Consider the following 25146-nt stretch of genomic DNA (forward strand, 5'->3'; position numbering starts at 1 on the left):
GCCTTGAACTCACCCCTGCTTCAGCCTCACAAGTAGCTAAGATGGTAGGCCAGGGTTGTTTTAAATCTCTTTCTGAGAGCAGCAGGTCTCAACAGTACGCTTACAGTATTTAGCAGTCCACTCAGGAAACAGGTGTGTGGTCACCCAAGCTTTGCTGCCTTCAGAGAGCACAGGCAGAATGGACTTAGAACACTCATTCTTAGGAGCCCTGGGGTTCTGGAATGGTCAGGGAGTACTGGCTTCCCCTTAAAGTCACCAGCTGCCTCAGCCCTCACAGGAGAGGCCACCCGTGCTGTAACACTTTGAAGTCACGCACTGGCTTCTCCTCTCCAGCTGTCAAAGTCCCAGATGCCATTGTCCAGTAGAAGGCTGTTTCATCTACACCATAAGTCTGCTATCTGCTGGGGCCACTTGCTACCAGAGGTCTCTAGACCAGTGGCTCTCAACCTTCCTAATGCTGTAACCCTTTAATACAGTTTCTCATGTTGTGGTGACCCCAATTATTCTATCGTTGTGGTGATCCCCAACCCTCAAATATTTTATTTTTAAAAAAACCAAATTATTTTCATTGCTACTTCATAACTGTAATTTTGCTACTGTTATGAACTATAATGTAAATATCTGTGTTTTCCAATGGTCTTGGGCAAGCCCTATAAAAGGATCATTTGACCCCTAAAAGAGTCAAGACCTACAGATTGAGAACCCTGCTCTAGACCCTCTGGGTGACTCGATGAGGCGTCACCAGTGGCACCTGTTGCTTCACCTATGTCGCAGCAATGTGTCCTCTCTTAGGTCTCACAGCAGCCTCCAACCGCCCTTCTGCAGTAGCCTCTGCTGACTCTGCTCCCTCAACCTGGAGGGAACTAAAGAGAGTCGGGGCAGGCCTGGCTCTGGACAACGCTTTGACTGCTGTGGCTAGCTTGATCTTATCTCCAGACCAGGAAATTTCCTGCGCATCAACCATCAAGCTGCTGTCTTTCTTATCATCCCATGTTCACTGGAGCAATAGTTCTAAAGCCTGCCAAGAATCCTTCCTCTAGCTCACAGATTGGCTCGGCCTTAGTCTGTCTCAGCTTTTGATGCTCCTTCCTCATAAAGCTTCCCCATTTCTAATGTTTGATATCTAATGAAAGTCACTGGAAGCTGGGTGGTGGTGACGCACCCCTTCAATCCCAGCACTCTGGAGGCAGAGGCAGGTGGATCTCTGAGTTCAAGGTCAGACTGGTCTACAGAGCGAGTTTCAGGACAGCAAGGACTACACAGAGAAACCCTGTCTCAAAAAAACAAACAAACAAAAAACCATGTAGGGTTTTAGGAACTGGTAGGGTGTTTGCCCAGTATGCATGAGGCCCTGGGGTTAGTATTCAGCACCACATACACCAGACATGGTGATACATAACTACATCCAACTAGTGCCTGGGCAGAGAGGAAGAAGATTCCCACCTCTCTTAAAGGAAGTGGGTAGATACACAGGACCCCTCTGTGGGCTAATGTGAACACAGGGTCTATTCAGGACAGGGAACCCCCAGACAGGCACCATTATTCTGACCTGAGGCTAGGGCTCACCTGACCACAGGCTCAAGGCGGGGCCCTGTGCGAGCCACAGCTCCTGAAGGATCCAGTGTGGTGAGAGGGCCCTTCAGCTGTCTAGCAGCTTTGTCTCTGCTGATTTCCCACCCTCCACACTGAGGCCAAAGCCAAACCTTATTCCCTGGGGCCCCAAGCAGGGTTCACTGTGCCAGAGCCTCCAGGTGCATACCCACAATCCCAACACTTAGAAAGTGAAGACAGGAAGATCAGAAGTTCAAAGTCAGGCCAGCAAGAGGCCTTAGCCAGTAGAGATGCTTGCTAACAAACCCAGTGACCTAAGTTCATTCTCTGGAACTACACAGTGAAGAAAGAGAACTCACTCCTCCAAGTTGTCCACAGTACACACTTCCCCTCGCCAATAAATAACTGTAAAAAATACTGAAAGTTCAAATTCATCACTGGCTACATGGGAAATTCAGGCCAGCCCAAGCTCTACGTAAGACCCTATCTCAAAAACCAAAACATTACTAAAGTGAGAGTCACAAAACTCTTCCCTTTGGCTGAGTACTGAGAGGTGACTATAGAATTAGGTTCAATCATGTTGTGTCTCAAGGAATGAAGAGACCCACAGAGGGAGAGAGAAAAGGGAACCAGCAGGACTGACCTCGATGAGAACAGTTCCCAACACCCTAAAACAATTACCATAGTAATAACTGATCAGAATTGCAGTATCACTCACTTGCCTAAGACCTGGGTACACAAGACCCAGGTACTGGGGCTGGAGAGATGGTTAGGAGCATGTTCTGCTTGTACAGAAGACCAGAATCCTGTTCCCAGAACTCATGTTAGGCAGCTCACAACTGCCTACGACTCCAGCTCCAGGGCACCTGACACTCTCTTCTGCCTTCCATGGTTCCTGCACTCATGTATACATATCAAGACATAGGCACACATATATACATTTTTTTAAAATTTAAAAATCTTAAACACAGCAACAAAACACCAAGGTTTCATCAGTACTGGGTGCTTGGGAGCAAGGTGGGGGTGGGGGGACCACTGCGCATAAATCCTCATAGCAGATGTGGTTATCAAAGAATGTGAACAATTGAAGAATTATCAAACGTGCCACAGACACATACCTACGCCAGGACATTCCCGCTAAAATAGCATCAATGGATTTATTCAATGCAAGTTTGCCACAGGCCTTCATTTGAAGAAAGGACAATATATATGGAGTACAATAAACAAAGTGCAGCATGAGGCATCTGTGCCTTGTTATGGCAGGCTGCACAGGCAGGCCAGCACGTCTCTTATTCCAGCTTGCCAGCTTGGCCAGGTCAAAATACATGGTGCCTCTCTGGGTTCCCTGGCTTGAATAGACCCTATGTTCACATCAGCTAATAGAGGGGTCCTGTGTATCTACCCACTTTTCTTTAAGTGAGGTGGGGTCTTCCTCCTCTCTGCCCAGGGCACTAGCTGAAACCCACAGTCCACAGAGGTTGTGCAGACAGCCCCCCCCCCCCCCCCCGGCAGGCCCACCTCTGTGCACTGCAGACTCTCTGCAGGCCCACCTCTGTGCACTGCAGACTACCTGCAGGCCCACCTCTGTGCACTGTAGACTCTCTGCAGGCCTACCTCTGTGCACTGCAGACTACCTGCAGGCCCACCTCTGTGCACTGCAGACTCTCTGCAGGCCCACCTCTGTGCACTGCAGACACCCCGCAGGCCCACCTCTGTGCACTGCAGACTATCTGCAGGCCTACCTCTGTGCACTGCAGACTACCTGCAGACCCACCTCTGTGCACTGCAGACTACCTGCAGGCCCATCTCTGCACCTATCACAACATGCAGCTGTCAAGGCGGATTATCTGTCACTGGCTGGCCTTCAGAAAAAAATGTCAGGTCCTTCTGGCTGTCATTTTATGACAGCCTACAGAGACCCTGAGGTTCTAAACCCAGAGAGCCTGTCCTACAGGCCCCCAAATAGCTGCAGAGACACCTCCCACTGCACAGTTCCTGAGTAAGTGACACACTGGCCCCAGCACGATGCAGAAACACAGAAAGCCAAGCCCTTGCCCACAAGCACCAGACTTCAGTCAGGGACAGAAAGGGACTCAGGCAGCCTGTCACCCACACATCAGTTCTTAAATATGATAGCACATCCACACCACATTTCATACCATATTTCTGACCACAACCAAGGAGCTAGCAAGGCTCAAGACGGGGCCCTGTGCGAGCCACAGCTCCTGAAGGATCCAGCATGGTGAGAGGGCCCTTCAGCTGTCTAGCAGCTTTGTCTCTGCTGATTTCCCACCTCCACAATGAAGCCAAAGCCAAACCTTATTCCCTGGGGCCCCAAGCAGGGCTCACCACGCCAGAGCCTCCAGAGACCTAGACCTAGCAGGCAAGGCAAGTATGCTACAGATCTGGCCTCCACGTGATCTGCTTTCCAGACCCCCACACTTGTTATAGCGCTATGGAGTCCAGAATCTTATGGGTAATCCCAGTATATAAGAACAAGGGCCCAGGCACTTACCCCATTCTGGCTATTACAGTGCCGGGTGCTGATGATGACCCCTGCCTCCTCAATCATCTTCAAAATGGTCCCTCCATGAACATTGCCAGCCACGTTGGCATCATCTGGCCGCATGATCCTACAGCAGGTAAGAGAAATGAGATAAGCCTTTCAAGAGGACACTACTATGACAGTGACCCCTGGGGAGAGAAGCAAGAGCCCCAGCAGGCTGGCTGGCTCCCACAGGAAGGACAAGAACTTCCCATACATCTTGGCTCTCCCTCAATATAGTGTGTCCGTCAAGGCTAATCTAACAGGCACGGAAGGGCTTCACAGTCCTCTTTCTAGAGGATAGAAGGCAAACAGAGGACTTTCCCTTCCTGAGGCCACAGGTGCCCATAGGGAGAAGCCCACCTGTCCTCAAAGGACTGACAGCAGCAGTTTTCCCAAGACCACTAGGCAAGGAGGTGGCTGAGCTGCTGAAGTCCCTCAGAGCCTATGTGTCAGGCCACCATGGGCCAGAGCTCTGATTACAGCTGAGCTGAGCAAGCACAAAAGGCAGACTGAGCCCCAGGAACAAATCCCAGAGCAGAACTTATCAGGAGACCCAGAGCAGAGGGTAGCTGCAGCTGTTCTGAAAATGAGGTATAGGCCACAGCTTCAAGATCTCTAGACTGCCGGGCGGTGGTGGCACATGCCTTTAATCCCAGCACTCAGGAAGCAGAGGCAGGCGGATCTCTGTGAGTTTGAGGCCAGCCTGGTCTACAGAGCGAGATCCAGGACAGGCACCAAAGCTACCCTGTCTCGAAAAAAAAAAAGATCTCTAGACTAAACACTCACAGGCCCACTGTTTTTCTCGCTTGCCCACGAGTAGGGAGATCCTCAAGAGGTGCAAGGTAGTACCAAGGACCCTAGGTTGGGAGCTGGGAGCTGAGAGCTCTCAGGGCCAGGAGAATAGAAACACTAGCTCATTCTTCCAGAAGAGAGACTTTGTACTTCCTGTGGGCAGCTAGCCACTCAGGCTACACAAAACCTTAGGGCTCTCAACAAGTCAGTTTGGTACTACCACAAGCTGCCCCGGCAGCACTGGCCACATCCCAGATACCCATGTCACTCATAACATGTCCCTTCTCAGGTGACAGGTAATGGGTGCATGCCTATGTGTCTAACACTGTCTGTGGTTCACTCCTGTTGAGTAAGGTCCCAGACCAGCATGCTCAGGCCGAGAGCTGCCAAGTCTTCTTACAGCAAGTGAAGACTCTTAAGAGAGCAGGTCTGGCCCCAGCTCTGAGCTCTGGGTATCTAGGACAAGTTGCCAATCAATGACTTAACTGGATTAATCATTCCTTCGACTCTTCACCTGTAAAATGGACAGATGTCACAGCAGTGATGCCTCAGCTGACAACAGGGAGACAAAGAGCCTGGAAGCATGCCAGGGCCATGCGGCTCAGCCAGGTGACTGTGCACAGCTGGCACCCAGCACATGTTAAGCAGTATGTGCAAACACTTTTGATGCCACCCACCTTCAAAGTCACTCCTTCACCAAGCAAAACGGTATACAGCAACCAATCCTGCCTGACACCAGGGTGAGAAGCCACAGGGTGGCTACACACACACCGTCATGGTAACGTGAGGTTTAGCGTGCACAAACATGCACACGGAGTCCCAGACTAGGAAGGTAGCTTTTAGAACCTTCATTTGAGTTTTTCTCAGAAGCTCCTAAATAATCAAAGTACAAAAAATTAGTGTCTGGCCAAAATTAGCCAAACTTGGAACAGCTGCATCATAGTCCTTCTCCCAAATGCTCAAGGAGCATCATAGAAGAGGCAGGGAGAGGCTGTAAGACGCAGGGGTTGAGGAAGACTGGACAAAGCAATGTCATCCAGACATGCTGGGACTCACAGCAGCCTCAGGTGCCTGCCAGACCTGCATCACAAGATCAAGCCAGTCAGCGCCGCAGCCAAGGGGAGACCTGGGCAGGGGTGATGATCCCCACGCCTAGCTGAAGGCGGTAGTGGCAGTTGGTGGATGCTAAGCAGAGGGAGTCAGACTTAGCAAGTTTCCCTACAAATGACTACACACATATAGCTGATAAAAAGCTATTTATGCATGTATGTGTACACGCACAATAATTTAAAGATTTATTTGTACTTATGTGTCTCTATGAGTGTATGCCACATGCGTGCAGGTATCTCTGAAGGCCAGAAGTGGGTGTCAGATCCCCTAGAGCTGTTATAGATGGTTGTAAACCACCCAATGTAGGTGCTGAGAATTGAACTCACATCCTCTGGAAGAGCAGCAAGTGCTCTCAACTGCTACATCATTTCTCCATACCCACAACAATAATTTAAAAAAGAATGATGGGTACAAAGCCAGACACAGTGGCTCACATCTGTAATCCCAGCTCTCAGGAAGCTGAGGCAGGAGAATTAACATTAGCTCAAGGCTAGCCTGGGCAACATAGCAAGACCTTGTCTCAGAAAGAATGAATAATAATAATGGGGACAATCTGAATTGGAAGCACACTGGAGAGTGACCAACCAGGAGCTTCGGTTGCCCCCGGAGAAGGAAATGTCAACTGGATGGGGATTTGGTTTCAGTTTGAAATCACATCAGCCTAACAGCCTAACAAATAACTTCTCCTGGCATCCTTGGCCATTTCCTCCTCACTTGTGAACTGGCCAGGGCCCAGGCATTCCTGGAGCACTCTACAGATGTATTCTCAGTGTGCAGCCCACCTTCCCTGCAGTCCAGGGGGCAGATGTGAGGCAGGAGAATGCTGTTCTAAAGCAAAAAGCAGGCATCAGAGTAAGTGAGAAGGACCAAGGTCGAGGAAGCCATTCTTTTTTGTTGTTTTGGTTTTTGCTTTTTTGTTTTTCAAGACAGGGTTTCTCTGTATAGCCCTGGCTGTCCTGAAACTCACTCTGTAGACCAGGCTGGCCTTGAATTCAAGAGATCCATCTGCCTCTGCCTCCAGAGTGCTGGGATTAAAGGAATGTGCCATCACCCCAGGGGAATGGGGAGCTATTTTTTTTTAACTTTTTTTAAAAAATTATTTATTACATACACAGTGTTCTGCCTGCATGTATGCCTGCAGGCCAGAAGAGGGCACCAGATCTCACTACAGATGGTTGAGAGCCACCATGTGGTTGCTGGGAATTGAACTCAGGACCTCTGAAAGCGCAGCCAGTGCTCTTAACCTCTGAGCCATCTCTTCAGTCCCCCGCCCTTTTTTTTTTTTTTTTTTAACATTTTTAAAGGAATTATTTATTCTTATTTTATGTAAATTGGTGTTTTGCCTGTATGTATGTCTGTGTGAGGGTGTCAGATCCCCCAGAACTGGAGTTATATACACAGCTGTGAACTGCCATGTGGGTGCTAGGAATTGAACCTGGGTCCTCTGGAAGAAAAGCCAGTGCTCTTAACCTCTGAGCCATCTCTCCAGCCAAGGGGGAGCCATTCTTACCCACAGCCTCACAGCAGGCATTCTGGCCACACCTGTCCTGACTACACCTGGTCACAAACTCCTTGGAATCTTTCTAAGGTAGATAGACCCCAGGCCAGAGGCCTGCATGGAACCCATAACCTGCGGTGAACCTAGTTTACTTCTATGCCCAAGCCCCACCTAGTAATTAGGAAAGTGGCTGTCTTTGAAATTAGACCTTCCAAGGTATTAATTAACCCGTACTGCTTGTGGCCAAACTTTGTGAGAAATACCTGAACCAATTTAAAAACAGGGCAGATGCATTTCAGCCTATGGCTCCAGAGGTTTGAGTCCAGGGACATCAGGAGCCAAGGCTTAGAGGCCAAGTTGTGGCAGAGCACCATGTGGGTGGAGCAGCCCGCAGAGGCTGCTCACCTGTCACAGTGGGGATGAAATGTCCTCAGCAGGCCCATGCTTTAGACGCTGCTCCCCAGCGGAGAGCAGTAGTTTGGGAGATTCTGAGAATGGGGTGGACGGCCTTGGCAGAACCAGGGGTAGGCCTGGTTCTGCCTCACTCTCTGCTTCCTGGGCCACCATGATATGAACAGCCTCCTTTGCATGCTCCCTCCCACCACTAATAAGTGCTTTGCTTTCCCCACCAACATGGACTGAAGGAAAGAAACCAGGAGCCGGACCCAATCTTCCCTCCTGTGTGTCAAGAACTGTGGCCTACAAAGTAGAGAGAAGACAGGAAGGGATGAGGGAAAGACAGACCCTTCAGAGTCACACAGCCAGTGACCTGCTGCTCCAGATGCTCCCCCAACACACACACACACACACACACACACACACACACACACACACACACACACACGCACGCACTTCTATTCCAGGTCTGTATCCATCAATGAACTAACTCACTGATGAGGGCAGAGCCCTCAGGACCAGTCACTTCCCCAAAGCCCCACCTCTTGCATCAGGGACCAGGTTTCAATACATGAGCTTTTTGGAGCTCATATCCAAAATGGGCTCTAATGCCCTTACAGGAACAGAGAATTCTGAGTGAGACACAAAGAAAAGCCACTGCAGATAGAGTAAACACCAGAGATCCCGGAAGCCAGTAGAAACTAGGAGGCAGGAAAGCTCCCTCACGGCCACTGACTCCTGGATTTGAGACCTGTCACCTCTGCTGTTCTAAGTCACTCCTGCCAGCAGTGCCACGCCCCCATCCATCCTGTCCTACCCGCTTCAGATGCCTTTCCTTCATCCTGGGAGGCAACAGTGTGTGGCACTAGTGAGCCATTCAGAATGGTAGTGACCCCACCACCCATTCTGGCAGCAGCTTGGGAAGGGAGATGACCACTGTCTCCTCCTCCTGCAGCCCACTAAGAATGCGGCCAGTATCTCTAAATCCGCCTTGAAAATGTCAGTGCTAAAATTAAAACACCGCTATGTGGAAACCATAGCAACTGGGGAGGAGTGTGCTTGACTCCCTCCACTTCACAGAGAAAGCTGAAAGGACTAAAACAGAGGTGGTCCCACCAAGCACTGTCAGGTCTGGGTGGCACCCAAAGACAGACAGGACCCTTGAGCCTGTTGCCTGGGGTGTGGGTGGGGCTGAGCCACACTAGCTCCAAGAACAGCACAGATGGGCCAGAAGCCCCCTGGGTCTCAGCAGGTGCCCAGAAAACAAGTAGAGGATGTGTGTGTTCCCAGCCACAGCCAGAAACAACACTACACACCCCATAAGAGGACAGGGATAGGAGAAACATCTAAATCAAGAAAAAGTTTTAGGGGCGTTCTAGACCCCAGAGCAGAGGGGAAAGGAACCAATAATCCCCTCCCAAACTCCCAACCTCACACATGCTTGGGGAAGAGAAATAACCACAGACTCCATGGGTGGCCCAAGGACCAGCACCCACAACATCAAGAACAGAGTCTGACACAGGCAGGTGGGAAACCCAACAGCCTCCAGCAATCAACCAGGAATATGGGTTCCCACTCCAGCGGGTGTGGGGAAGAGAGGGAGCAGGGGTGAGGCTGGGACTAGAGACCCATCCACATCCCCAGAGGCTCTAAATGGGGAACATTCTGACCCCTGTCCAGAGCCAGGTCATTGGGGTTGGACTCCGGAAGCGCTCTAGCAGGCCTGAACACTGCAAACATGTCCCTGACAGGTTTGCCCTTCTCCCCCATTCCCTCTGCCTTGATAAAGCCAGCCACCAAGGTCTATTCCCTTATTTGGCCACATCCTCCCCCTGAGGCTGGCTACCAAGGTCCAGCTATCAGAATATTGAAGTCCAGCACTCAAAAGCCCCCTTATGACTACCCTGATTAACATATCCAATCAAAATCAACCACCTCATCCTAACACGGGTTTCCCTTTTTCCTTTTATAAACTCATTTGCCTATGGGGCACGCCTGTCTCCTCTCTGTCCAGAGGCAGTCCTTTGTTCCTCTGGGGCAAACATCCCTCTCCCTTGTTTATTTCCCTTCTCCCTCATCCTCTATCCCTGTCTTTGTCTCTATTCCCTGCCCTTGTCCCTCTGAAGCAAATAAATCTCCTTTGTGCTGAGAACTTGGTCTTGGGGTGTCTTGTGCTGACTTCTGGTCCTCTCATTTCCTATCTTAGCTTTGAGTACCACCTAATGTCCAGGGTAAGTAGACACAGGACCAGGGTATTCCTGATGGCCTCCCTGGCTACACAAAGCTAGTCAAGCTGCCAGGCACAGGAGACACATCCAAGTGTCCCCCAGACATTCAATCTGGCACTGGATAGAGCTGTGTGTGATGAAACCTGCTGGGCAAGGAAGCCATGAAACCAGGACTCCCCAAAATGGGATTCAGAAGGGGTCAAGATAGCCCTCATGGTGAAAGATACCTTTAGTCCCAGCATTCAGGAGGCAGAAGCAGGCAGATCTCTGTGAGTTCGAGACCATCTACATAGCGAGTTCCAAGCCAGCCAGAGCTATAAAGTGAGACCCTGTCTCAAAAAAAAAAAAAAAGGATATGAAGGCAATCTGGCTGTGACATTTGTCACCCACTCCATCACCAGGGTTGATGCGGCTGATCTGGCTGGTAGGTGTCCTCTTTCTCCTCACTGCCTCATGCGCATCCGCCCCAAAGCCAGGCACTCAGTGCTCTTGATGGAAGAGAATGAGCTTCCCTGAATAAAGGAGGACCTGTTTTCAGTCAAGGGTATATGAGTAGCTACACTCCCCTGCTACAAGCTCAGAGAAGAAGAAAAATAGCCAGGCAGTGGTGGTGCACGCCTTTGATCCCACCCAGCACTTGGGAGGCAGAGGCAGGCGGATCTCTATGAGTTCAAGGCTAGCCTGGTCTACAGAGAGAGTTCCAGGACAGCCAAGGTTACACAGAAAAACCCTGTCTCAAAAAAAAAAAAAAAAAGGAGAAGGAGGAGGAGGAGAAAGGAGGGAGGGAGGGAAGAAGAGTAAAGAAGAAAAGAAGAAAACAGGATAACGGTAGCCAGAATTTCCCAGCCTGTCAAGCCCGGCCTGGCCCAGCACCATCTCAGCAAACCACTGACCAGACCACCTGCTGGCTTCCTGAACTGCTTAATCTAAACAGGAAGAGGCTGTAGCAACCAAAGCCAGTTGTCATAGAAACTGTGTTACAGATCATTACAACAGAAGCAACTCTACCAGGAGAGCGGGGAGCAGAGGTGTCACCACTGAGCAGTATTCAGGAGGACATCTGAAGGCTCTGCCCTTCCCCAGCCTTGCTCAGACAAAATGAGCCGCAGCCAGAACCTATTGCCAGTCATCTAGACCTCCTGAGAGGCTAGGACGGTTGAAGGCAGAGAGGAGCCTTCCTGGGCTGAGCCTGCATGCCACTGAAACTAAGTTCTGTCTCTAGTACCAGGGCCTAAGGGACAGCTGGAAGGAGACAGATGTCTAGCCCCCCTCACCTGCCAGAGATCATGGTAACTATCTGGGCCTCACAATCTCCTCCTACCACTCCTCAGACATGAAAGCTCTAGAATTACCAGCCACCCCAAGTCCCCCAGTGCCCCCCACCATGACCATACTTCTCCCACCTTCTCTCTACCGGTTGGTGAAGTCAAAAGCCACAATGGCCAGAGACAAGTGCAATGCTGGTCCCCGGGGAGGTGACCAGACCTCACATGACTTCCCAAACCACCCTCAGCAGCACTGCTTTCCATAAATCTGCAACCAGACCTGAAATGCAAACTCCAGCACACCGCCGCCAGGCCATGCAGACGAGGCTGTACCACGACTGGTGGACATGTCACCTGTAGGCTACTCCTACAGTGACCTCCCAGGATGAGCATCCTGACTTGGCCCTGGGCCTTGGGTCTGTTGTCACAGGGATTGAGGCCAGAGAGCCCAGCAGTCAAAGAGCGGCAGCCAGTCCTGCTCCGGCAGACTGCCCCTATCAAAGGACCTGCTTCCAACGTCCACTCCTGACAGACACAGCCCTGGAGGACTTCCTCATTTAGTAGCTACCTGATAAAAGCAGCCAAGGTAAATTATTACAGGTGCCACTGTGAGCCAGCCGCCCTGAAGGAGGACAGTAACCCTATTCCCATGATCACCACAAGAACTAGGCCCTAGGGAGAGGGTGTGCAGCCCTGCCTCCCTGGACTCCCTGGCCCTGCCTGGTCTGACAGCCAAGGGCTAGTGCATGCCTGGAAGCAGAGGTCAGAGGGTTCTAAACAAGGTTCCCCAACTACACCAAATATCTCCCCAGAGGGGAAGCAAGGGACCAGAGCCCTCAGAGCCTTCCCCACCCACACAGCCTGCCAGGAGTCCTCCCTGGGATGCAGAACCTGGGCCTTTGATTGCCAAGGGGCACTTTCTCCTGAGGAGAAATGCCTTCATTTGGCAAGAGCACCATGGACAAGTCTGTGATGCCCCAGACCTGACTGTAGCCTATCCAGGCAAAGTACCATGAATGTGTCAGATCTGAGTAAGTCACATACAAGACAGGACCACACAAGTCTCCCCCACACCTTGTACACTAGTCAAGATGGGTCCCCTTGAGTCAGTCAAAAATCTTCTGGCACCTGGCCAGCATGCAAGGATGGCCATTACCCCACTCCCCTCTCCTGAATTAAGAGACAGAAGCCTTGTTTCCAAAGGACCTGTGACCAGGCATCAAGGCTACAAGCAGCAGACACCCTAAGACCCCAGGGCCTCACTGGTTCTAGTTCATTTCTTACCTTCAAGTCAGAGGAAAGGACACGAAAGCAGCCCGGGACCCCATGGCTGGACACCACGATTCTGACCACCCAGGTATCAAAGTAAGTCTCAACATCCTTCTACCACTTGGGGACCCCCAGCTCCCCCCAGTTCCTAACTCACTGTTTGACCTTCTCCCTGAGGCAGGCCTCGGTGACTCCCTTTCTGTAGACCTGGAGAGACAAGGCTCGCTGCAGTAGGAGCATGTTCTCCCTCTCTGCTCCCTCCAGAAGCCGAAGCCAAAAGCAAGTGAGGGAACAGTCCTGGCACCCAAAGCTATGCCCTTTGGACTTGCCCCCCTCACTCCAGGTAGGCATTGCTCCCTCCCTAAGCAACCCCAGCTTCTCCATGCCTGGCCCCAGCCCCAGCTGTATCAGGCACACTACCCACCCCAAGAGGTAAGGCACCTCCACAGTAATGGTGGCTGGGCCATGGACAGAGGATGACTGGCCCATGGTTCAGCCACATGAGTGAATAATTCCAAAAATGAACAGTCAGAGCTGATGCTTCTACCTGCTAAGTTAGCCAGAAGTCACCTAATTGACAAAGGCAGATGTCTGGGAGCATTCACAGCAGCAGCACTCACGCACCAAAAAGTGGAATCAACCCTCATGTCCATCACTCCTGCTAAGTCCATAAATGGAACATCATTTGACCATAAAGAGGATTGGCAGGGAGATGGAGAGGTGACTCAGAGGACTTGAGGTTGCATTCTCAGCACCCACACAGAAAGCCAGGCTCAGTGGTGGTGTAATCCCAGAGCTGGCAGGAACAGGCCCGAGGACCACAAGACATTTGCAGAGCAAGCCAGTCTAGCCAAATCAGGAAGTTCTGGCTGAGTGTAGACATTGTCCAATAAAACAACAACAAACCAGTGGAGAGTTGCTGTGGGATGTTCTGTATGCTCTGAATGTGTTGCTCTGATTGGTTAATAAATAAAGTGCTGATTGGCCAGTAGCCAGGCAGGAAGTATAGGTGGGACTAACAGAGAAGAGAATTGTTAAGAAGAGGAAGGCTGAGGAGGAGGGAGGAGACACTGTCAGCCGTGATGAGAAGCCAGATGTAAAGTACCAGTAAGCCACGAGCAACTTACAGATTAATAGAAATGGGTTAATTTAAGATATAAGAACTAGCTAGCAAGAAGTCTGCCATGGCCATAGAGTTTATAAATAATGTAAGTCTCTGTGTGTTTGCTCGGGTCCGAGTGGCTGCAGGACTGGTGGGTGAGAGAGATTTGTCCTGACCGTGGGCCAGGCAGGACCAGGAAAACTCCAGCTACAGAGAGTTATGGAGGAAAACACCTAACAGGGACTCTGGGCTCCACACACAAACACAGGCACAAACACTTGCATATACATGTACACACACATGCATATGCCACACATACACACCAACAGCAATAAATAAACAAATGAATTTTTTAAAGGACTGAGGGAACTACACACATGAGGATGAACACACCAAAGGTATCGTAAGCAGGTGGCAGTGGTGGGCCAGCCTGTGCACTCATAAAACTGAGGCAGAAAGAGCGTGACTCTAAGGCTAATGGCTATACTGTGAGAGTCTTTCTCAGAGAAACAAAGGGTTTAAGATTGCTCAGTGGTTAGGAGCACTGGTTGCTCTTCCAGAGGTCCTGAGTTCAATTCCCAGCAGCCATATGGTGGCTCACAAACATCCATAATGAGATCTGGTGCCCTCTTCTGGCCTGCAGACATACATGCAGGCAGAACACTGTATACATAATAAATAAATAAATCTTTTAAAAAGAAGAAGAAGAAGAAGAAGAAGAAGAAGAAGAAGAAGAAGAAGAAGAAGAAGCAGCAGAAGAAGCAGAAGAAGCAGAAGCAGCAGCAGCCAAGGGCTGCATAACTCAGTACTAAGCACTCATCCTGCATCCATAGGCCCTGGGTTATATCACCAAAAACCAGAAAGAAGAATAGAGTAAAAGAAACCAGATAGTACTAGGTGGTGACATATGCCCTTAATCCCAGCACTTGGGAGACAGAGGCAGGTGGATCTCAGTGAGTTCAAGGCCAGCCTGGTCTACAGAGTGAGTTCGAGGACAGCCAGGACTATTACACAGAGAAACCCTGTCTCGAAAAACCAAAAAGAAGGAGGAGGAGGAGGAGGAGGAGGAGGAGGAGGCGGCAGCAGCAGAAGCAGCAGCAGCAGCCAGACAGTAGATTGATGGCTACCAGGGCCTGGGCAGGGGGATGAAGGCAACTGTATGGAGCACAGGTCCATTTCTGTAGATGATAAAAGTGCCAGGGGAACGGAAGTTGCACAATATTTGGGTTTACTAAACATCTAGGGACTGTATTTATAGCCTGAAGGGTAAACTTTGTGGTTTATAAGTCTTTTCAAAGAAGTCATAAATAGCCGGGCGGTGGTGGCACACGCCTTTAACAGGTGGATCTTTGTGAGTTCGAGGCCAGCCTGGTCCAGAATGAGATCCAGGACAGCCAGGGCTGTTACACAGAGAAACCCTGTCTCAAAACACTTTTTTAAAAAAAAAGTCATAAACAGCAAAATGGATATAGGAAGCCACATGGACATAAGCTGGCCTCCCCATTCCAGAGCTGGCTGTGTGAACAATGCTCTGAGAGAACCCCTAAAAAAAGCACCCTTGACTCAGAAAGGCACTCCCAAGACTTAGCAAAACAAACAGCTGCCAGGCATGGTGGCATATGACTGCTATCCCAGCACTCAGGAGGCAGAGGCAGGCAGATCTCTGAGAACTCAAGGCCAGCCTGGTCTACAGAGCAAGTTTCAAGAGAGCCTGTCTCAAAAGAGAGACAGACAGACAGACAGACAGACCCACCCAGCTAGCTGGTGTTGGTGGTTCTAGACTAACAGACAAAGGAGAAACAGCTAGGGCCCTAGGAACAGGCCAAACCCATACCTCCCTTTGTGTTTGGTGTTTTTCCAGAGAATATAGACCACTGCCTTTTGCAGCTTTCAACAGCATGGAAAAGCATTCTTCCCAAAAAGTCAGAGACTTCACCAAGCACCAAGGTCTAGAGTCACAGAGAAGTGGGTAGTGAGCCATCCAGGCACCTGTAACTCAAAAGAACAATAGGCTAGCTTACAGAGGGCCTCGGCAGGGACTTTCAGGACATGACACACCCACATCCCCTACACAGGCCATGCTCCTTCCCTCTACAGCTCATCCCCTCCTGCCAGAGGAAGCTTGATCCAGACCCCATAAAGATATCTCAGAAACTCTGTGTGTGTGTGTGTGTGTGTGTGTACACGCGCGCGCGTGCACGCACGCATGAACAGAAGAAGAACCATTTGTGGGATGGAAGGGGAGAGCAGCAGAGGGCGGAAGGGGACGGGAAGATGATGGGTGTGCAAATACAAACAAAATACAATGGTACATGTGTATTAAAATGTCTAATGAGCCGGGCGGTGGTGGCGCACGCCTTTAATCCCAGCACTCGGGAGGCAGAGCCAGGCGGATCTCTGTGAATTCGAGGCCAGCCTGGGCTACCAAGTGAGTTCCAGGAAAGGCGCAAAACTACACAGAGAAACCCTGTCTCGAAAAAACCAAAAAAAAAAAAAAAAAAAAAAAAAAAAAAGTCTAATGATGGGCTACAGTTGGCTCAGTGGTTAAGGCACTTGTTGCTCTTCCAGAGGACCCAGGTTCGATTCCCAGCATCCACATGGTATCTTACAACTGCCTGTAACTCCAGTCCCAGGGGATCTGACTCCTTTTCTAAGCTCCACGGGCACCAGACATGCACATGGTACACAGACATGCATATAGGCAAAACACATAAAACAATAAAATAAACCAAAAAGGAAAAGAAAAATGAATAATGAAACCTACTATTCTATATCCTAACTATAACAAATAAAATGACCTCTGAGAGCCTGTGCTTCAGGCTTCCTGATCATGGTGGCATAATTCTTCTGCTCTGCCCTCCCAGCAACAATGGGCTGATACCTCTGAAACTGTGTCCGTGAGCCTCCAGAGACCCTGTCCAAGCAAGAAATAAGTGAAAAGAACTCCTACACACACACACACACACACACACACACACACACACACACACACACACACACAAAGAAAAAAAAAGAAACAGCAAGGAAGCCACACTTATCTTTAACATAGTCCCTCACAAGCGTGACCAGTTCCCCAATATTTTTCCACCCAGTGGACAGTGGGCTAAGTTCTGAATCTGAGTTCCAAGAAAAATGTTAGCTTATGAGAGATCACCATGTGTACACCACAGCTAATTATCAGACTTCGAAAGCTGAGCACAAGGTGGCAGGAGGCCACAGACTCATAAGAACTCAGCAAGCTAACCCAGAAAATTCCAGCTACTGCCTGAAGGGTTAAGGAAAACAGTGAGAACACTGAAGACTTGGAAAATGGAATTACAGTCTGAGATGTTCACCTCTCTGCACTTCTTACAGCCTTCCATAGAGAAGAACACCCCAACACCTGGACTGGAATCCCCATCATCCCTGGCTCATCCCTAGCTACTGTTAGGACATTTAAGCAAAGAACCTCAGCAGTGTGACTTGAAGGGAGAGATGAGACCTGATGCTTACAGATTGAATAGGTCAATGTGGGAAACAGTGCTGAACCTGTTATGTGGTGCGCGCGTGCGCACACACGCACACACACACACACACACACACACACACACACACACACACACACACACACATCTAAGGATACCAGGCACTGCGTATTTAATTATTCTGTCTTTGCAGAGACATCTGAATGTATTCATCTGCTCTAAGCTTAGGGCCAGCAAGACTGTGGGGAGCTGAGGGAGCCCTGAGTGACTATGTAAGGAGCAGATGTAGTCCTGAGAGCATGTGTATTATTCAAGGACCAATGCTAAATACACCAACCTCCATCCACCTGCTGTATGCCTGTCCCTACAATTACTCACAGCACTGATGAGTCTGAGGTCAAGAATTCGCAGCAGTTTTCTATACAAGAGCCAAAACCCCCGGAAGAATCCATTCATCTGTCATGTAATGGTACATTCATGGTACAGTGCCACCCAGCCACAGAGAAGGACAAATACAGACACAAAACCACATGGATGAAGTTCAGCCCCTGCACATGCTAGGGGCTAGGTAGTGTGTGTGTGTGTGTGTGTGTGTGTGTGTGTGTGTGTGTGTGTGTGTGTGCGTGTGTATGTGTGTGTGCGCGCGCGCGCGTGCTGTGAAGGCCAAAAGAGGGGAGTGGATCCCCTGGAGCTGGAGTTTCAGGTGGTTGCCAGGTGTCCCATGTGGGTTCTGGAAACCAAACCTGGATCCTCTGCAAAAGCAGTGAGGGTCTTAGCTGGTCTTTGAGACCGTTCTCACTGGGCAGTCTGGGCTAGCTTTGGATCTGTGACACTGCTGCCTGGGCCAAGTTACAGATGCACATCACCAAACTCCATTTCTATAAAATCCTAGAAAATCAAAACTACAGCACAGAAAACCAGCCTGCAGATGCTGAGGGTGGGGGCTGGAGGGTGGTGTCCAGGTCAGATGTCATGGCGTCTCTTCACAGCAACTCTTAGAAAATAAAGGATTTAATTGGAGCTTGCTTCACAGTTTCAGAGACTCAGCCCACCATTGTCGTGGCAGGAAGCGTGGCAGCACACAGGCAGACATGCTGCTGGAGAAGCTGAGAGTTCTACATCTGAGGGCTGAGGAAGAGAGAGGTGAGCCACGCACTTCCTCCAACAAGGCCACACCTAACCCCTCTCACCTAGCCCTACTCCCCAATGACCAGCATTCAAATACATGAGCCTATGAGGGTTACTATTAAACCACCACAGGTGGTGAGGAATAAAATGTAACTGGAGGAAACTCCCAAGGGTGACGGCCTGTTCCTCATCTTGACAATGGCCTGGTCTTGCAGGCATGTATGCATATGGGTCAAAGTTGAGCAAATAAGTCGGTGCAACTATACAAATTACACACCTCTGCTGTGAGATGTTCTGTATGGCAAATGTGTTGCTAATTAGTCAATAAATAAAACACTGATTGGCCATTGGCTAGGCAGGAAGTGTAGGCGGGACAAGGAGGAGAATAAAGCTGGGAAGTGGAAGGCTGAGTCAGAGAGACACTGCCAGCCACCACAATGAGAAACAGCATGTGAAGATGCCGGTAAGCCACAAGCCATGTGGCAAGGTATAGATTAATGGAAATGGATTAATTTAAGCTGTAAGAACAGTTAGCAAGAAGCCTGCCACGGCCATACAGTTTGTAACCAGTATAAGTCTCTGTGTTTACTTGGTCGGGTCTGAGCGGCTGTGGGACTGGCAGGTGAGAGAGATTTATCCTGACTGTGGGCCAGGCAGGAAAACTTCAGCTACACACCTCAATAAAGTAATTTAAACAAGTGCCAACTCCACTCCCACTGTCCGTTTACAGAATCCTATGTTCTTGGCAGGAACCTTTGGCTTTGGATTGACACGCTAACCCTGGGTGTGCTCCCAGAATTCAGCCCAATTCAGTAAGTGTAATTATGTCACAGGGACTGAGACTGGGTACCTGGGCTGGGAGCAGAGCGTTCCAAGCCCTCTGGGTCTCATGATTGAGAACAATGCAGCTTTGCACTAACAGACACCACGTTGGTACGTGGCCCCCAGAAGGCTGGACACAGTGGTACACACATGCAATCCTAGCAGCTGAGAAGCAGAGGCAGGCCCATCAAAGCCAGACTGGTCTACAAAGCAAATTGCTGGCAAGCCAGGGCTACTTAGGGAGAGCTGTCCCAGGTAAGGGATATTTATATTTATATACCTACAACCATGTGGACAGGCAGGGATGGCCCATGGGCAAAGCAGCAGGCTGGAGTGTATCCCCAGAACAATCTCAAGTATGAAGTCACCCAGTCTCACTCTGAGTATCAAGAGACACACAGAGAAATGGCCTGTGGAGACAGATTGACACACACAAACAGGTACCTCCATGAGAGGCAAGGAGAAAGTGCCAAGAGCAAAGGGGTCCGGCAGCCCGGCCAGTGCTCCAGTGGTGACACAACCACACCCCACGTCATCACTAACCCCTGGAACCAAAGTGTCTTCGCCTGTAAGAGGTGATGGCAGAGCTGATGGTCCCTGGAGGGTGAGACCCAACACTGTGCCAGGTTCCTCCCACCTTGGAAGCACCAGCATGAGTTCCAAAGTCACCATCTGCTGAAGACAAGGTTGCGGAGTCAAGGTTCAAAAGGAGAAACTGAGTCTGGCTGTGGTGGTTTGAAAGAAAATGGCCCCCAAAGGGAGTGGCACACACACACACACACACACACACACACACACACACACACACACACGTGCACACACATTCACACATGCAGGCACACAAACACACACACACACACATGCATACACCCACATGCACACACACCCCAACATACACACACACAATCTATCACAAAGGCACCAAAAACACTGTAGGGAAAGAACAGCCTTAAGCAGTAATGGGAGAGTATGCAAAGAATAAAGCTGTCCCTCACCTACAGAGCATATGAAAAGTCATTCAGAACAGACCTCAGGCCTAAATGTAAGAGCCCTGAGGAGAAAATGCAAGGACAATTCCTGACACGGGGTTTGTGCATGAAAAAGTAGGCAAATTAACTCACAAAATTTAGATATTTTCTACACTAATAGTATCAACAGAATCTAAAGCCAGGGCACAAAAAGGGGAAGCTATCTGTAAATCATGTGCCCAATGAAGAGTTAGTATCCGAAACACAGAGCAGCTTTTTTGGTTTTGTGTAGCCCTGGCTGTCCTGGAGCTCACTCTGTAGACCAGGCTGGTCTTGAACACAGATCCACCTGCCTCTGCCTCCCCTGTGCGGGGATTAATAGCTAGAATACATAATCTTTTCAACTGGCAAATATCTGGCCATGGTGGGGTACACCAGCGATCCCAGCACTTGGAACGTGGAGGCAGGAGGATCTGGAGTCCAAGATCTTCCTCGGCTGCATAGTGAGTTCAAGGCCAACACGGCCACATCTAAAAAAAAAATGCAAAACCAAGTAGACTCCTCCAAAGGGACACACGGGTGACCAACAAGCACACTAGGAAGGGCTGAGTGTGCAGCACAGCCATGCAAAGTGCACCTGGTGTGTACAAGGCCCCTGCTGCTACAACTGCGTAATAATGTGTCACTTTTTTATACAATAGACACACACTAACGGAAAGACAAATCAAAAGTACAAGAGCCCAGCACGATGGTGCACACCTGTAATCCCAGCTCTCTGGAGGCTGAGGCAGGAGAATAAAGGATTCCAAGCTACACAATAAATGGGAGGCCAGCTAAATTTAAAAAAAAAAGAAAGAAAGAAAAGAAAGGAAAGGAGGGAGAGAGGGAGGAAGGGAGGGAGGGAGAGGGGAAAAAATTATATATATGTATATATATACGGGGGGGGGGGGGGCGGGAAAAAGAAAACATGAGACATTGCACAACGTGCAATGGACGTGAAATAGGCCATGCCTGCATTCAAAAGTGATTGCGGGCTGCCCAGGCCCCGTCACTCATGCTGCAGGGAAAAGATGCCAAAAGCCTTTCCCCAGGTTTGGAAGGTCCACCCTGTACTGGCCAGCTCCTGGTGCTTTCTAACACATCTTGCTTCTCACGGCTACTGACAGCAGTCTCCCCGAGTGCCCTCCACCAGCACCGGGCAGTATCCTCAGAGGTTTATGGAAGGGAGGCAGAAACAAAGTTTGCCTTGAGGGGTTTATTCTGGCCTAGCTTTTCAAGCATCCCATGAGCCCCAGTCATGTCTTATGGAACATCCTTCCGTGGCTGCTGGAGAAGAGAGAACCCAGAAGCCTATGGGGTGATAGGCTACCTGACCCTTCTTCCTTGCGTCCCAGGTGTTTGTGGACACCAGAGGACCAGAGAGTGAACAGCAAGACCACTACACCAAGTGAAACTGAAGACACTGTCCACTCAGAACATCACGGAACAGCTTTTTCCTCTCTGCTTAGTAACTGGCTCAAGCATGGGAGACTCCAGCACATAAAGTCTTGACACCAACACCACAGAAGGCTGTCATGCCCTGTCCATCCACTACTGCCTGGAATGACGACAATGACAAGGAATTTGTTGTTAACTTTGCTACCTCCCCCAAAACTGTGCAATAAACCTTATAGATAAAAAAATAAAATAAAAATATAGATAAATAAACAAATAAGTAAGCAAGTCAGGCATGGGACACTTTTAAACCCAATATTCACAAAGCAGAGGAGGCCTGTGCAGTGTATGGTCTGAAGACACAATGAGACGCTGCCTCAAGAGGAAAGAAACAGGAGCTAGAGGACCAGCTCGGTGACACAGCATGACCAAAGTTTGCCCCCCTAAAAACAAGAGAAAATAACGAGTCTGCTGGTGTGGAGGCTGGGACTTACGCACTGCTCAGAGGCTTGGTAAATAAATGGTGTACTCCTTAAAAAATTAGAAATGAGGGCTGGAGAGATGGCTCAGAGGTTAAGAGCACTGGCAGCTCTTCCAGAGGTCCTGAGTTCAATTCCCAGCAACCACATGGTGGCTCACAACCATCTATAATGAGATCTAGCACCCTCTTCTGTATACATAATAAATAAAAAAATAAATCTTTAAAAAAAAAAATTAGAAATGGAACTGATGACCTTATTATCTGGTGAACCACTTCTGCGTGTACATCCGGTTGGAACAGTCACACAAGACTATCCCAATGGGGCATGCTCACGGCAGCATTATGTCATAGTCAGCCCATCACCAGGCAAGTAGACAGGAAGTGTGTCCTAGCCTCATGAAGAACATTACCCCGCCTTTACAAGAGGAAGAAAGAAGCCCGGCAGTGGTGGTGACGCCTTTAATCCCAGCACTCGGGAGACAGAACCAGGAGGATCTCTGTGAGTTCGAGGCCAGCCTGGTCTACAGAGTGAGTTCCAGGACAGGCTCCAAAGCTACACAGAGAAACCCTGTCTCAAAAGAGGAAGAAAGAGGCTGAGGACAGACGACCCAGTGCCATTGGCAGAGTGCAGTCCAGGAATGAAGGAACAAGGCCCTGACTGATAAACACACTATCACAAGACACTGTACAACCCGCCTGAGGCCCCAGAGCAGTCAGATTCGGAGTCCAGCCTTCTACCATAGAAGAGGCTACCAGAGACGGGGGAAGGCGGATGGGGACAGTCTGATAGGCCAGACTAGCTTTTCGTCTGCAGACAACGTGGTATGGATGTCACTAACATCACTGAACGCACACTCCGAAACAGTTAAGTTCACAAATGTGATGTTACCTGTACTTTAACACATTTTGGGAGCTGAAAAAAATGTCTAAGAAGGGAAATTGTATCTAGAATGTATAAAGAACTTTTATGACTCAACTAATGAAAAACAAGCCTACCAGAAAGCAGGCTAAGATCAAGTGTGGTGGTGCATACCTACAACCCCAGCACTCAGGAAGTGGAGGCAGAAAGATCAGGAGTTCAAGGCCAGCTTCCACAACATAGTGAGTTTGAGGCTCGACTGTGATATTAGACCCTATTTCAAGAAAGCCAAAAGAGCCGGGCAGTGGTGGCACACGCCTTTAGTCCCAGCACAGGCAGAGCAGAGGGAGCTCTGTGATTTCAAGGCCAGTCTGGTCTACACAGCTAACTAATTCCAGGACAACCCAGGCTATATAGTGAGATCTCTCAAAGGGTGGGGAGGGGTCAGGGGAAGTGTGATAAAGAGTTGGCTCATTGGTTAAAAATGCTTGCTGCTCTTCCAGAGGACCCAAGTTCAGTTCCCAGCAACCACATGGCAGTCATAACCTATTATAACACCAGGTCCAAGAGACCCAACAGCTCTTCTGGCTTCTGTGGGCACCTACACACATGACCTACACACATGACCCCCACACACACACATATATACATAAATTAAAAACAATAAATCTTGAAAAAGGAAAAGAAGCCAAGTGTGGCGCACACCTTTAATCCCAGTACTTGGGAGGCAGAGACAGGCGGATCTCTGGGAGTTCAAGACCAGCCTGGTCTACAGAGCTAGTTCCAGGACTGCCGGGGCTATACAAAGAAACCCTGTCATGAAAAACAAAAAGTCAAAGAAACAAACAAACAAACAAAAGCAAGTTTCAGGCCGGGACTGTCACACAGAGAAACCCTGTCTCAGAAAAAGAAAGAAGGGAAGTCTGAGTCCTCAAGGGAGTGCCAATCACACCTGCAGTGGACAATACTTCACACCCATGAAAAAGCAAGTGCTGGACAGGATGTGGGACACTGAACCCTCCTACATGCTGGGAGGCGTTAATACACCTGGGTCCTGTGGAAGCCACCCTGCATGCCTCCAAGGTTAACTGGGAGTTACCAGGGGATTCAAAGTCTGCTCCCAAATGAGCTGTTTCCATGCACACCACCTCTGTTGACAAACATCAGGTGATCTTTCCACTTCTTCAGCTCAGGTCCTATAACTCAGTGAGGGTCTGCAACCAACCCCAACGGCCAAAAGGGTTTGGTCAGTCCCCAAAGACCACCCGCTTCAGACACCAGATACAAGTCCCATTCCTCACAGTCATCCAAATCAGTGTTCCCACAAGCCCCTCCTCCATCTACTAACTGGGGTGGGAGGTGGGGGACACAGGTTGACTTACTACAGGCTCATTACCAAGGCCAGGACCCCAGGCACTGGGCACTCTGCTGCAATCCTGGTGCTTTGGATACAGGTGCAGAAAATGGAGAGTTTGGAGACAGCCTGGAGTACACAGTAAGGCTCTATCTCAAAAAAAAAAGGTTTCTTTTTTAAATGAAGGACACAACCAGGATCAGCCAAATTGATGTAGTGGTTGCCAATAAGCTCAAAAATAAATGCTAACCTCAGTCAGCATCAAGAGCTTTTAAGGGGATTTCATGACTGATCAAGTCATTGGTCATGGGTGATTAACTCAAGCCAAGAACCTCTCCCACCCCCAGAGTAGCATATAATGGGAGGGAGCCAAAAGTTCAGGCAGTCTTTCAAGAGGCCAGCCCCCAGTCACCTCATTAGCATACAAAGACATTCCTGTCACCACCACCTCCATTCCAACAAACACCCTTTATTGTCATAGCTTGCAAAACCGAGGCAACTTATAGCCGGGTGGCAATGGTGCACGACTTTAATCCCAGCACTCAGGAGGCAGAGCCAGTGGATCTCTGTGAGTTCGAGGCCAGCCTGGTCTACAGAGGGAGATCCAGGACAGGCACCAAAACTACACAGAGAAACCCTGGGGGGCGGGGGGGGGGGGGGGGGAGACTGAGGCAACTCATGGTGACACAGCTCAGGGAAGGTGCTAACGCCACCAGGTTGTGAACTTGAATGGATAAAATGTATGCATGTGAATTACATCCCAACAAAGTTTCTGCAAAGCTCAGGGAAAATAAAAGCCCATTCATTCGGAACCAGATAGAAGCTGCAGCGTCTCTCAGCCACCTGGAACAGCAGCTTGGGAGAATGCCTGGGCCAG

The 25146-nt window shown here is 49.6% G+C and overlaps 1 protein-coding gene and 1 non-coding gene across 3 annotated transcripts in view; one reads left to right on the forward strand and one right to left on the reverse strand.

Annotated features, from left to right (window-relative positions):
• Positions 1-25146, reverse strand: part of Acot7 (acyl-CoA thioesterase 7) — a 96345-nt gene that overhangs the window by 61745 nt on the left and 9454 nt on the right. For both annotated transcript variants that reach the window (XM_052718542.1, XM_052718541.1), the window contains exon 2: positions 4067-4184. In XM_052718542.1, the coding sequence (XP_052574502.1) occupies positions 4067-4184 (118 nt within the window). The remainder of the gene's footprint in view (positions 1-4066; positions 4185-25146) is intronic.
• On the forward strand, positions 21151-21280 carry LOC128098050 (small nucleolar RNA SNORA71). The gene has a single exon (XR_008214085.1). It is a non-coding gene; the product is annotated as a small nucleolar RNA SNORA71 (small nucleolar RNA).

Source organism: Peromyscus californicus, unplaced genomic scaffold (assembly GCF_007827085.1).
Source record: "Peromyscus californicus insignis strain IS unplaced genomic scaffold, ASM782708v3 Scaffold_5__1_contigs__length_169319896, whole genome shotgun sequence".
In the NCBI taxonomy this organism is placed as follows: Eukaryota; Metazoa; Chordata; class Mammalia; order Rodentia; family Cricetidae; genus Peromyscus; species Peromyscus californicus.